Raw genomic sequence first — 13,636 nt, forward strand, 5'->3', positions numbered from 1 at the left:
AGAAATGAGAAGGGATTTGCAAGGAGTGGTTTGGGCTGATTTGTTTTTTGGGAAGGAGGTAGAGGAGAATTGGAGGTCTTTTAAAGGTGAGATTTTGAGGGTGCAGAATCCTTATGCCCCTATGAGGATAAAAGGCAGAACCAAAAGTTTGAGAGAGCCATGGATTTCAGGGGAGATGAGAAAGTTGGTTTGAGATAAAAGGGAGGCCTACATTAAATATAAGAAACAAGGTATGGACGAGATGCTTGGAAAATACATGGATTGTAAAAGAAGCTTAAGAAAGAAATTAGGAAAGTGGAAAGAAGGTCTGAGGTGGCTATAGTGAACAGAGTGAAAGTAAATCCGAAGTATTTTTACAAATATGTAAATAGCAAAATAAAAGTGAAGGATAAAATTGGTCCCTTAGAGAATCAGAGCGGACAACTGTGTGCGGAGCGAAATGAGATGGGGAGATATTGAATGAGTTCTTCTCTTTGGTATTCATTAGGGAAAAGGATATGGAATCGTGTAGAATAAGAGAAGCAAAAGGGGTGATTATAGAAAATGTAGGGATTAGGAAAGAGGGGGTGTTGGAACTTTTGAGGCATATAAAGTTGGATAAGTCTCTGGGTCCCAATGGGATTTTCCCCAGGACCTTGAGGGAAGTCAGGGAGGAAACAGCTGAGGCTCAGACAGTGATTATTCAAAAGTCACTAAAGGGGGGCATGGTGCCGCAGGACTGGCATATCACAAACCTGGTTCTTCTGTTTAAAAAGGGCTCCAGATGTAGGCCCAGCAATTATAGGCCAGTAATTTGACACCGGTGGTCAGTAAACTAATGGAAAGTATTCTTAGAAATAATATGTATAAGAATCTAGAGAGGCAGGAGCTGATCAGGGACACCCAACATGGGTTTGTACAGGGAAGGTCATGTTTGACAAATCTTGTTGAATTTTTTGAGGAGGTGACTAGGAACATTGATGAGGGTAGAGTAGTAGATATGTCCATGTGCATTTCAGTAAGGCCTTTGATAGGTTCCACATGGAAGGTTGGTAAGGAAGTTTCAGGCACTAGGTATTAATGTTGAAATAGTCAGATGGGTTCAATTGTGGCTAGAAGGTAGATACCAGAGAATCATGGTGGATAACTGTCTGTCAGGATGGAGGCCGGTGTTCCTCCGAGCTCGGTGTTGGGTCCCTTGTTGTTTGTCATTTACATTAATAACTTAGATGATGGGTTAGTAAATATGCGGATGATACAAAAATAGGGGGAGTTGTGGATAATGAAGATGGTTTTCTTGGACTGCAGAAGGATTTGGACGTTTAGAAGAGTGGGCTGAAAGATGGCAGATGGAGTTTAATATAGATAAGTGTGGAGTGCTTCAGTTTGGGAAGAATAATTAAAACAGGACGTATGCAGTGAAGGGGAGGGCATTGAGGAATGCAGAGGAACAGAGATCTTCGAATAACAGTTCATTGTTCTTTGAAAATGGAATCTTATGTGGATAGAGTGGGAAAGAAGGCTTTTGATATGATGGCCTTGAAAATCAAAGCATAGAATATAGGAGAGTTGGGAAGTGATGTTGAGACTATTCAAGGCATTGGTAAAGCAAAATTTGGAATACTCCGTGCAGTTTTGCCCCAAATTATAAGATGGATATCAATAAGGTAGAGAGGGTGCCGAGAAGATTTACTAAAATGTTGCCTGGATTGCAAAGAAAATACAATTCTAAAATACAAAGAAAGATTGAGCAGATTAGGTCTTTATTCCTTGGAGCGTAAAAGGTGGGGATTTGATAGAGGTACTTAAGATTATGAGGGGGATAGACAGAGTAAATGTGAATAGGCTCTTCCCCTTGAGGGTAGGTGAGATTGGAACAAAGGGTCATAAGTTAAGGGTTAGAGGGCAAAAGTTTAAAAGTTACATGAGAGAGAGCTTCTTCACTCAGAGAATGGTGGCTGAGTGGAATGACCTTCTGGAAGAGGTGGTTGCAGCAAGGTCAATTTTGTCATTTAAGAAAAAGTTGGATAGGTGCGTGGATGTGAGGGGATTGGAGGGTTATGGGCTGGGTGTAGGTAAGTGGGACTAGAGGAGATCATTTAAATTGGTATGGCCTGGAGGGGCCGATATGGCCTGTTTCTATAATGTAATTATTATATGGTTATATGCATATAGCACATTAAGAGGCCCTTCTCAGCCCACAAACCCATGCCACCTGTGACAGAGTATATAGATATGTTTTTGGGAGATAAATTGGGAAATGTTTGTTAGAGTAGGTTACAAGCAAACACTTTAAGACAGATCTTATTTGAAATACTGGAGCTCTTCCCCATGCTAGACATATCAGGGCCTCACAGGTTTTGCAAGAGCTTTGAACAGGGTTCAATATACTTCACAAATGGATTGTTGTTTACAAAAGGCAATTGAAGAAAGACCTTGTTGGAGCTGCAGACAATTTGAAGGAGAACTTGCTGTTCCAGGAGGATCATGTAATTTTGCAAGCAGAGAGAGAGAGAAAAACAGGCTTTCTCTCTGAGAGAGTGAGAGAGAGAGAGACACACACACACACACACACACACACAGATCATTTATACAGTGTTACAGCTAGCAACAGTAGCTGGGACTGGAATGGGACAAGATGGCAAGCTTATGGTAAGCCCATTTATAAGACGGTCTGGCCAAATCCCTTGTGGTTCATGCAAGAGGAGAGGACTGGCTGCCTAATGTTTCACTTGGAATAAGAGAAACAAAAAGGCACTCTGTGGTGACCTGAAAGAAAGAGGTTATCATCTGGAGAACCCTGAAGGGGCAGGTTTCATCAGCATGACACTAAAGTGGCTGATTAAAAAGGAAAAAACAAATCTCTCTGAAAACCAACAAGAACCTTCCTGAACGGTAACCATTTACCTTTCAAGCACCAAAGCCTGGTGAACTTCATAAATATTAAATTCTGTGCAAAGTGTAAGAATTGCCTGCAACCAGTGAACTTGGAGGAATGAGAAGTGAGATTGGACTGTGAACCAAAGAACTTTTCTGAACGTACAAACACATTACATATACGTGCGCTTAGAATTAGAAGGGGGTTAAGTTAGGTTAAGTAAGTGAATAGAGATAAGTTAAAATTTGATTCTATTTTCATGTTTAAAGATAATTAAAAGCAACTTTTGTTTAAGTAACCATTTGTCTTGGTGAATATCTATTGCTGCAGGGCTTTGGAGTCCTCTAGGCTCATAACACACCCTACAACCTCTGGTACGTATGTTTTGAATGGTGGGATGAAACCAGAGCACTCAGAGGAAACCCATGCAGACAAAGGGAGAATGTACAAAGTCCTAATAGACAGCGTAGGATTTGAATCCCGGTCCCAATCGCTGTAACAGTCTTGCGCTAATCGCTACACTAACCATGCCACTCTATGTTCCATGTTCTATTATGAATGATATTATGAAAATTGAAAGCTATAATTTCAGTTAATATTTAATCAGAAAGCCTGTTTAAAATGATCAGGGGTGCATAAACTTTGATTGACAGGCCAAATGTAGTCTGCAGCAAATCAAATCATTCTATTGCACAGGAAACCTTAGATAATGTGTACACAACTGGAATCTCCCCACACTCTAGAGAGCTGATAGGATTTGCTGGAAAGATGATTTGGGTAGATTAGATGGTTGATGGAGGAGGCTCGGCTCTGACTGAGGGTATAATGGACATGTGATTGGATAATAGTTCAAGTCGAGCAGATGGCAGAAGTCAGACAGGTGATGGAAATGGAGTAAATCAGATGATCAAATAACCATATAACAATTACAGGAACCAAGTGCTTCATCTGAACTAAGTTGTAGTTTTGCAGAAATTCTGAAACATCACTGAAAAGTAGTATATCATTACCCCCAAAATTATAATTTTATAACTTGTGACTCTCATTAAATCTAAAATATTGAAACAAATGCAGTCTGACTGCCCATTTCTATCATGGACGCTGCCTGACCCGCTGAGTTCCTCCTGCTTCTTACTGATTTGTTCAAATGTAAAATAGTAACTGCTTGCAATGACTGGAATCAGAAAGCACTTAAAAAATACCAAACCAAGTAACTTTTACATCCCAGTTTTAATACACACCTTTGTTGTATGGTTTGAAGGAATGTAATGGTGCTTTCATAAGTTCCATGTCCTGGCTGCTAGATGATTCCATTTTAGATGATTTGGCACTTCTGTGGACCTTATTTAATTGGTGTTTTTTCTTTCTCAGTTCAAGTTTCTCTGCTGAATCCTTGCTTTTCAAAGATTGCCAGGAAAATCGAGCAGGCAATGTCCGACTCTTTCCTCTTTCTAGAATTGCAGATAAAGAATGTCGACTTCCTCCTCCATTTCCATCGTGAAAACCTTTATCCCAATTTAGAGAAGCAGACCGACTCAGTAATCTTAAAAGACCAGACCCACCAAATGTTCTCGCTGCTGACTTCAAACTTGGGTCACTGTGACTTTCACCAACAATCAGGCTCATTTCACTTGAAGAAATTGGAGCTCTTGCATCTTTTTGGCTTTGGAAAGCTTTTCTTAGACTTTCGAAACTTTGATATATTTTATTTTCCAGTCCAATTCTTTTTGATTTTCTTTTCCTTTTTGATTCTCCTTCTTCCATGTCGGACACGATTTCATCTTCTTCGCTCCCTTCCAGCAATTCCAGTAGATCTGACTCCCATTCATTTGCAGTCATACCTCGCAAACTCTCATCTTCTGGCTCAATCTCATTGCACAGTAATTCATATGAGGTGGTCGGTGTCGGGTATAACTTTTCCCGTGGAGGATTATCTTTATTGACATCTGTTTCCCTTGAAGAAATCAGTTCTCCAGGCATAGATTGGGGTTGTAATATGCATTTCTCTTTAAATTTTTCTTTCGAAAATGAGGGGCAATGTTCATAATGGAGTTCACCGCTGTGTGGTTCTGATCGGTCAAGGTAATATGCATCTGGCTCTACTGCATCATAATATGAAGAGGTGATATTTCCTCTTGAACTCGGGGGCTGAGGTTCATTTGCCACCAATGATGTAGCAGAATAGGAGATTTTACTCTGCAACTCAGAATCCATAGAGTCGCTAACATCAGACGATCTGATTCCTGAAACACTTGTCTGTGAATTTATAGGATTTTCATCATTCTGCCTCTTTCCTGTCTTGTGCTCCATCTCTGAAGGTTGAAAGAGAGATGAACTCTCTGCAGCCTCCAATAATTGTGAAAGTTTATGATCCTTGTTTTGCAGATCTAATGAATGCTGAAGAAAAGTAACTGCACTGGAGTCCCCCTCTGAATTGTATTCTTTAATGTCAGTAACAGAGGGTTTCTTTTCCAAATTTATGCCGTGTTGTTTTTCCAATGACTCTAATGCATCAGTTTGCAAAGACTGGTCCATCTCAGAGGAAGTATTTTTTGAGGGGCTTTCAAAAACGTCTCCTTCGGACGAGCACATTATATCACTCGGTGCTGACTTCTGACAGCTTGACATTTGTTCGCCTGCAGAAAAAGGCAAAATTATTATAGGTTCATCAACAATTGTTATACCTGTATTGGAATGTGGATCTGAAGGTTGGAAACATGTATTCATTAATTCACTTGCATATTCTCTTGTAGTCTGAACCACAAGCTCTCTTTCATATTCATCAAATGACTTACTTTTCTGTAATTTTTCCTTGGGTGCATACGCCATTTCATCCTCATTGTTGCAAGGAGCTGACTTGTACTGTTTTCCATGGATGTGGCTTGAGGTTTCTTCACCCCTTTTATCATTGATTGTTCTTTCCTGTGCAGCCACCTGTGAGCAATCCAAATGTGCCTGATGTCGTCGTCCCTTTGTGCAACCTGAGCACATCCCTGTTTGTTCAAAATTTGTAGCATTTTGAAGATTCTCACTGGGAAGATCTCTATTCTCCAGTGTATCCCTCGAGGAGGTATTTTTTACAAGACAATGGCTTGGCAAAAGTTTGGATGATGGTTTATAGTTTGAATCTGGTGAGCTGTCTTTTTTTAATACTTGAAGTGTGAACACATTGTTAGCTGAAATGGCTCGTGTCAAGTTACAAGTCACTAACTCTGATACCTCTTTAGCAGTAGAGGGTTTCATCCCGATGGCATTTAAAGTTAGGTCATCAGGTATTTCCAGAGTGCTTCTCAGGGCTTTCACATTATTCTCATCACATCTGGCATATGTTTGATGTTTTAGGTTCTCAATGGCAATGCTTCCAGTCGATTTACGTCTCTTCAGAGCATGGATAGCTGGAGCTAAAATGTTGATTGGAAAAGAAACAGCCTCTTGAGTTTCACAATGGTCACTACCATCTGCCAAATACTGAAACAAAACCTGACTGATATCTGAAGTATGATACAAACCTAGTTCTGCTTGCTGGCTACAGACTTCAAAATCACTGCATGTTGATGATTTGCTTTGTTTGTCAAAATGTTGGGACATTCCAAGGCAAGGAACTTCAGATGATTCTTCTAAAAGTTGAGGAATTGACCTCATTACAAGAATAGATTTATTACACATGGACCCCTGCTGAAAATAATTCAAAGGTGACAATGTTAGCGATTGTTGGAAATATTTTCACAACTTAGCCATTGCATTAACGGTTTTGATGAAAAATGTTTGGCTAAAATCAGTTTGTTTGAAATTTAAAGGTAAAAATCACGAGAATATGCAGATGCTGGAATTGTAGTGGATGCAATACCCAAAAGTCTTGGAGCAGGTCAGCAGGTCATGCAGCTGCCTGCTTTTTGCTCATGCCTTGATGAAAGGCTCAGGCCTGAAACGTTGGCGACCCTTTGCTTCCTATAGATGTTGCGTGACCCGCTGAGTTTATACAGCACTTTTGTGCATTGAATACAGGAGTTGGGATGACATGTTGAAGTTGTATAAGGCATTGGTGAGGCCAAATTTTGTGTATTTTGCACTCTTGTGTATTCCAGTAAAAATCTCTCATTTTTTTAATTGTAAATAATTAATTCTTAATGGCAAACGCAGGTAAAGAAGCAGTAACAATTTATTTTTAAGATATTTAAATCGTAATAAATCTTTTAATTTTTAGACTTTTTTTTAAAGAAGGAGGGATGTTATATACAGTGGAAACTTGGGACTATTTTATGCTGGAGCATGAACACTACAAGACTGTAAGAGCCACATCACACTTGAGTGGTGAGCATGCTCAGTGAGATGCATTATAAGAGCCACATCACACTGAGTGGTGAGCATGCTCAGTGCGATAGTGTATTGATACATGACTGGCAGCCTGAGATATAGCAAAGGTTGTAAATTTACAAGCTTCATTAAGACCTCTGATGGTACAACCGAGGACATAACGTAATTGTTAATTGTGTGTCAATTATTTACTGTTTGTCAGCAAATATGGTAAATCAATTTATAGACAGAAATGAATGAACAATCCTGATGATGGAGAAATGTGGAGCTGCCCATATAGGTAACCACTCATTCTATGGAGATTGCTCTATCATTAAAACTGCAGGCCACCTGTTTCCATTTCAACAAATCTTTTGTTCTTAACACATGGAGTGTTGGATTTCTAGGAATTCAGGCCCCCAGGAATTTCACAGGAGGTGAAAAGGTATTTAGAACACTGCTTTTGAACCTGGAGCTTTCCTCCAAGATGTTTACCTCCAAGCAATAGTCATAGAGTGTCGTTACATCCTTTCAATCAACTCATCCATGCAAACCAAGTTTTGCCCCATATCTTTCCTAAATCCTTCCTAGCCACACAGTATATCTGTCCAAATGCATTTTGATGCTGTAATTATACCTCCTTCTATTGCTTTCCACAGCAGCTCATTCAAGATATAGATTACCCTATATTCCACATCTCCATCATATTCTTTGTGAAAAAGTTGCTCCTTTATAAATTTATCTCCTCTCACCTCAAATCTAGGTGCTCTAGTTTTTGACCCCTCTACCTTATATTCTTTCCTTCCTATAGCTGGGTGACCAGAACTGCCCACAATACTCCAAATGTGGTCTCACCAACCACCTGTACACTTGTAACATATAACCATATAATATAATTATATAACAATGACAGCACAGAAACAGGCCAGTTCAGCCCCTCTAGTCCATGCCAAACACCTGCTATCTTTCAGTCCACCCAACTAACTGTCCTATATCCCACTGCAAGTGCTGAGAACCTTCTTCACTGTCCACAACACCACCAATCTTCATATCATCTGCATACTTACTAATCCAATTTACCATCCTATTGTCTAGATCATTAATATATATGAAAAACAACAACTGATCCCTGAGGCACTCCACTAGCCACCATCCTCTAATTTGACGAACAATTTTCCACCACTACTCTCTGGCATCTCCCATCCAAATCCAACCATTATTGAATACAGTTCACTACTTCAACATTAATACCTAATGCTTGAACCTTCCTAACTAACCTCGTACACAGAACCTTGTCAAAGGCCTTACTAAAGTCCAGATAGACAACATCCATAGCCTTCCCCTTGTCAACCTTCTTATCAACCTCCTCGAAAAACTCTATAATATTTGTTAAACATGATCTACTCTGTGAACTACTCCTAATCAATCCCTGTCTTTCCAAATAATTGTATATACCATCTCCAAGAACACTCTCCATTAACTTACCCACCACCAACGTCAAACTCACAGGCCTATAATTACCAGGTTTACTTTTGAACCCTTTTTTTAAACAGCGGAACAACATGAGCTACCCTCCAATCCTTCGGCACCTTCCCCATGGCCAGTGACATTTTAAGTATTTCTGTCAGAGCCCCCATTATTTGTACACTAACCTCCTTCAGGATACTAGGGAATATCTTGTCAGGACCTAGAGATTTATCCATTTTTATTGTCTTTAAAATAGCCAATATTACCTCCTCATTAATCTGTATATTATCCCCAACCTCAATACCAAATGGCCTTACTTTACCTGACTCAATATTCCTTTCCTTAGTGAATACTGAAGGAAAAAAATGGGAGCGTGATTTAAATTGTGAGATTAGTCAGGTGGATTGGGAAAATGTGTGTTATGATGGATTGACTAAATTAATTAATGTAAGATATAGTATGGTTCATTATAATTTTTTGCATCAGTTATATTTAACCCCTTAAAAATTGAAAAAATATGGATTTAGTAATTCAGATCTGTGTTTGAGATGTGGCTGATGTGTTGGAACATTTCTACCTTCTGTTTGGTTTTGTGATAAAGTTCATCCTTTTCTGGTTTAAAATTAGGAATTTTCATCAAAATTTGTTTAAAATTCAATTTCCTTTAGATCCAAACATTTTTTTGTGAGGTTATTTTACTCCGTTAGTGGTCTTGAGGTTGGATAAGTTTCAGACAGCGTTTATTCGTCTAACATTGAGAGTTGCTCGGAAATGTATTGCTATGTCTTGGAAAGATGAAGCGGGGTTAAATGTAGTTCGATGGCATCATGAGTTGAAGTCGTGTATCTATATGGAGAAAATAACATATAATTTACATAATTATTATTTTTTTGTTAAGATGTGGACAGTATATATGAAGAATATGAATTTAGTAATATTGTAAATTACTGAATGTTTTTGTTTATTTTTAATGCTTCCCTTGAGGGATCTGTTGTGGGAGGGGGGAGGGGATGGGTTTGTTTTACTGCTTTATTATTATTAGATTACTTATATTGTAAAAGTCTGTTTATTCTTATTGAAAAAAATACTAAAGTTTAAAAAAAATCATTTAAAATTGCCCCCATCTCTCTGACTTCTCTCATAGCCTGCCCCTCTGATCAAGGGACCCATTTTTATCCCTCACTATTTTACTTTAATGCAACTATAGAAACCCTTTGGATTTTTTTTAACCTTGCCTGTGTCATATTTCCTTTTAGACTTTCTAATTTCTTTCTTAGGATTTTTTTTTTTTACACTCTTTTTGTTCCTCAAGCACTTCATCGATTCCCTGATGTCTCTACCTGTTGTCCACATCCCTCTTCATCCAAATTAAATTCCCAATATCCTTTGAAAACCAATTATCTTTATATTTTCTAACTTTTTCATTAATCCTCATAGGGACAGACTGACTCTATTTTCAAAATTTCCCCTTTGAATATCCTCCATTTATCTGTTACATTCTTCCCTGAATAAATTATCCAAATCCATACCCTCAAAATCCTTTTGCATCTCCTTGAAATTAGCCTTGTTCCAATCAAGAATCTCAACCTTAGGCCCAGCCCTATCCTTCTTCATTATTAACCTAAAACTTATAGTATTATGATCACTAGACCTAAAGTGTTCCCCAACACAAATCTCTGTCACCTGACCTATCTCGTTCCCTAATAGGAGATCTAATACTATCCCCTCTCTAGTCGGTTCATCTATGTAATGATTTAGAAAACTTTCTTGGACACATTACAGTATGGGCGTCCCAGTCAATGTGTGGAAAGTTAAAATCTCCTTATGTTTATTACACATATATGCTATCTCCTTACAAATATGCTCCTCTAATTCCCTCAGCCCATCAGGTGGTCTTTATATACATTCCCATTAGTGTTTTCATGCCTTTCCTATTCCTAAATTCCACCAAAATAGCCTCACTGGACGAGCCTTCCAATCTATCCTGCCATAGCACTGCTGTAATGTTTTCTCTAACAAGTCACGCGACTCCTCCTCCTTTTATCCTCTCTGTTCTATCACGTCTAAAACAATGGAATCCTGGAATATTTAGCTGCCAATCATGCCCCTCCTCCAACCATTTCATTAATGGCTACAATATCATATTTCCATGTATCATATGCACTGTCTGTCTCTCCCCCTTCCCTTTCCTCACAGTCACCCGTTAGCTGATTTCTGACTGTCTGGGGTGACTGTCTCCCTGTAATTCCTATCTATGATTGTATCTGCCTCCCTTATGATCTGAAGCTCATCCAGCTGCAACTCCAGTTCCCTAACACGGTCTCCCAGAAGTTGCATCTGGATGCACCTTTTGCAGGTGTAGTCACCGGGAACATTGGTGCTGTCCCTGACCTCCCACGTCCGCAATCGGAGCACAGGACGACCCCAACTGCCTCTATAACCTACTCTTAATTAAATTAGATTAATTAAAATAAACTTACCAACCATTCCACAGTGGGAGCACTTCCTCAGCCTCTGCTCGCCGAAGCCTCTTGAGCCAAAGCCTCAAAGTCTCGTTCCTCACTATGTCACTCACTCTATGGACTGCTCCTTGCTAGCTGCTCCTTTACTTAACTCACCCTTTATTGGTCCTTGCCAATGATCTTAATTGCCTAATTACTCAGTTGGAAAGGCCCCACATCCTTTTTAAACACTCCTAAAATCTATTTGCTAACATGACACACTCAACCCACCTCCGACTTTGCCTCTCCTCTGACTGATGAAGGCAATTATGCCAGATACCTTCTCACTACCTTGTCTCCCTGTGTCATCACTTTCAGGGAACCATATTTCTGTACCCCTGAGTTGCTTCATTCTACAGCCCTTTCCAGGGCCCTACCATTTACTGTGCAAGTCCAGCCTTGGTTTAACTTACCAAAATACCACACAATATGCTTGTTCAAGTTAAATTCCATCTGCCATTCCTTGGCCCATTTCTCCAGCTGCCTTAGATCCTGTTGTAATCTTAGATAAACTTCCCCACCATTCACTAAACCACCAATTTTAGTGTCCTCCATAATCATACTGACTTTATTAATTATATTGTCAAACAAATGGTTGATGTCGATAGCAACAGTGGAACCCGTATTGATCACAAAGTTTTCTTACCTTCCATTTATTTCTTGATAAAAAGAATTTCAGTCTTTTTGTATTAATTGTACATGGTTCCTGAAGCTTCTGTTCCATCTGGAAAGAAACTCTGAGTTATTTAGTTTTATATCCTTAAAACTATGAACAATATATATTTTCTTGAAAGGAATCTAATAGTGAAAGTGACCCAGGTTTGAATCCAGCGCAATTTGAAAGGAGTTTGAATGTTCTCTCCATAACCATGTGGGTTTCCTCCGGGTGCTCCAGTTTTCTCCCACATTCCAAAGACATACGGGATTTGTAAGTTAAATGGTCACGTGGATTGAGTTGCCATTGCGGGCTCGTGGCTGGGAGGGCCTGTTTACCGTGCTGCTTCTCTAAACTAATTTAAAATTAATCCCAAAATAGACTTGGTTCAATTAAATGACAGCAAAAAATTTAAAAAAAAACTTAAATACACTTCATTAACCAAAACTAGTACACAAAATGATTTTTGCTGGTCATTATTTCCCAATTTTATTTTAAGTATCATACCTGGTTTATCACTAAGCAGTAACAAAGGCCAACACAATTTGCATTTACATATTTGTTTATATTGCAAAAGCAAAAATGACATACCTGAAACCACCGATCATTCAGACATTCCGATGCTGTTGGCCTATCCCTAAAGGATGAAAATTAAAAAGCTCTTATACAAATTACTAGATTTTACAAAGCTGCACAAACAGCTAAATAACCTCAAGCACACTATATACACGCTAGAAAATGACTGAGATTATTTTTCATACGATGATTCCATTGAGACAATGGAACACCTTTATTTTTTTATTGTTTGTCTATTTTTTTAACATCTAGCACAATGCACATTACTAGATATTAAAGAACAATTTCGATATAACAACAATTCTATTAGGACAATGGCCTAGCTTCAGTTTTTCCCCCCAGTTTCTATATTTTGTTTAGTTCTTTTGTCAACTTCTTAAATGATGCCAACAAAGAGACAGAGATGGGACAGGACAGAACACAAGGGAGGGTGCAAGTGCATCAACTGAGTCATCCACAATGTTTGTGAATAATGTGGAAACGAGAACAGAATAGAATCAGTAGAGGTCCTTTTTTAACTTCCCCCCCCCTCATGCCTCTTCTACCATTCAATAAGATTAAGCTGTCGTTTAGTGTCACTTTTCAGCACCAACATGTTACCACAATTCCCTAAATAGTTTAAAAAAATCAAACTCTGCCTGAATGTGTCTAGTGAATGAACATTCATAACTTTCTGATGTTCTGTGCTGAAGTTATAATGATGCACTGCCAAATATATCTCTTCTATTCAGTTTTCTGAAGTATCCTTTTGACATGATATTTTCTAATTGTGCCATCTTTGTGCCATATTCATACCTGTATATGATAGTTTTAAGGTGGTCATATTCATACCTGTATATGATAGTTTTAAGGTGGTCATATTCATACCTGTATATGATAGTTTTAAGGTGGTCATATTCATACCTGTATATGATAGTTTTAAGGTGGTCATATTCATACCTGTATATGATAGTTTTAAGGTGGTCATATTCATACCTGTATATGATAGTTTTAAGGTGGTCATATTCATACCTGTATATGATAGTTTTAAGGTGGTCATATTCATACCTGTATATGATAGTTTTAAGGTGGTCATATTCATACCTGTATATGATAGTTTTAAGGTGGTCATATTCATACCTGTATATGATAGTTTTAAGGTGGTCACATTCATACCTGTATATGATAGTTTTAAGGTGGTCACATTCATACCTGTATATGATAGTTTTAAGGTGGTCACATTCATACCTGTATATGATAGTTTTAAGGTGGCCACATTCATACCTGTATATGATAGTTTTAAGGTGG

At 38.5% G+C, this 13,636-nt stretch overlaps 1 protein-coding gene across 12 annotated transcripts in view; it reads right to left on the reverse strand.

Annotated features, from left to right (window-relative positions):
• Positions 1-13,636, reverse strand: part of LOC138751919 (obscurin-like) — a 755,203-nt gene that overhangs the window by 43,770 nt on the left and 697,797 nt on the right. For 10 of the 12 annotated variants that reach the window (XM_069914884.1, XM_069914878.1, XM_069914879.1 and 7 more), the window contains 4 exons: positions 12,365-12,410; positions 11,765-11,842; positions 6,367-6,532; positions 4,099-6,258 (listed from right to left, as the gene is read on the reverse strand). In XM_069914884.1, the coding sequence (XP_069770985.1) occupies positions 4,099-6,258; positions 6,367-6,532; positions 11,765-11,842; positions 12,365-12,410 (2,450 nt within the window). The remainder of the gene's footprint in view (positions 1-4,098; positions 6,259-6,366; positions 6,533-11,764; positions 11,843-12,364; positions 12,411-13,636) is intronic. The other 2 variants (XM_069914880.1, XM_069914876.1) reach the window with 2 other exon arrangements.

This window comes from Narcine bancroftii, chromosome 1 (assembly GCF_036971445.1).
Source record: "Narcine bancroftii isolate sNarBan1 chromosome 1, sNarBan1.hap1, whole genome shotgun sequence".
Taxonomy (NCBI): domain Eukaryota; kingdom Metazoa; phylum Chordata; class Chondrichthyes; order Torpediniformes; family Narcinidae; genus Narcine; species Narcine bancroftii.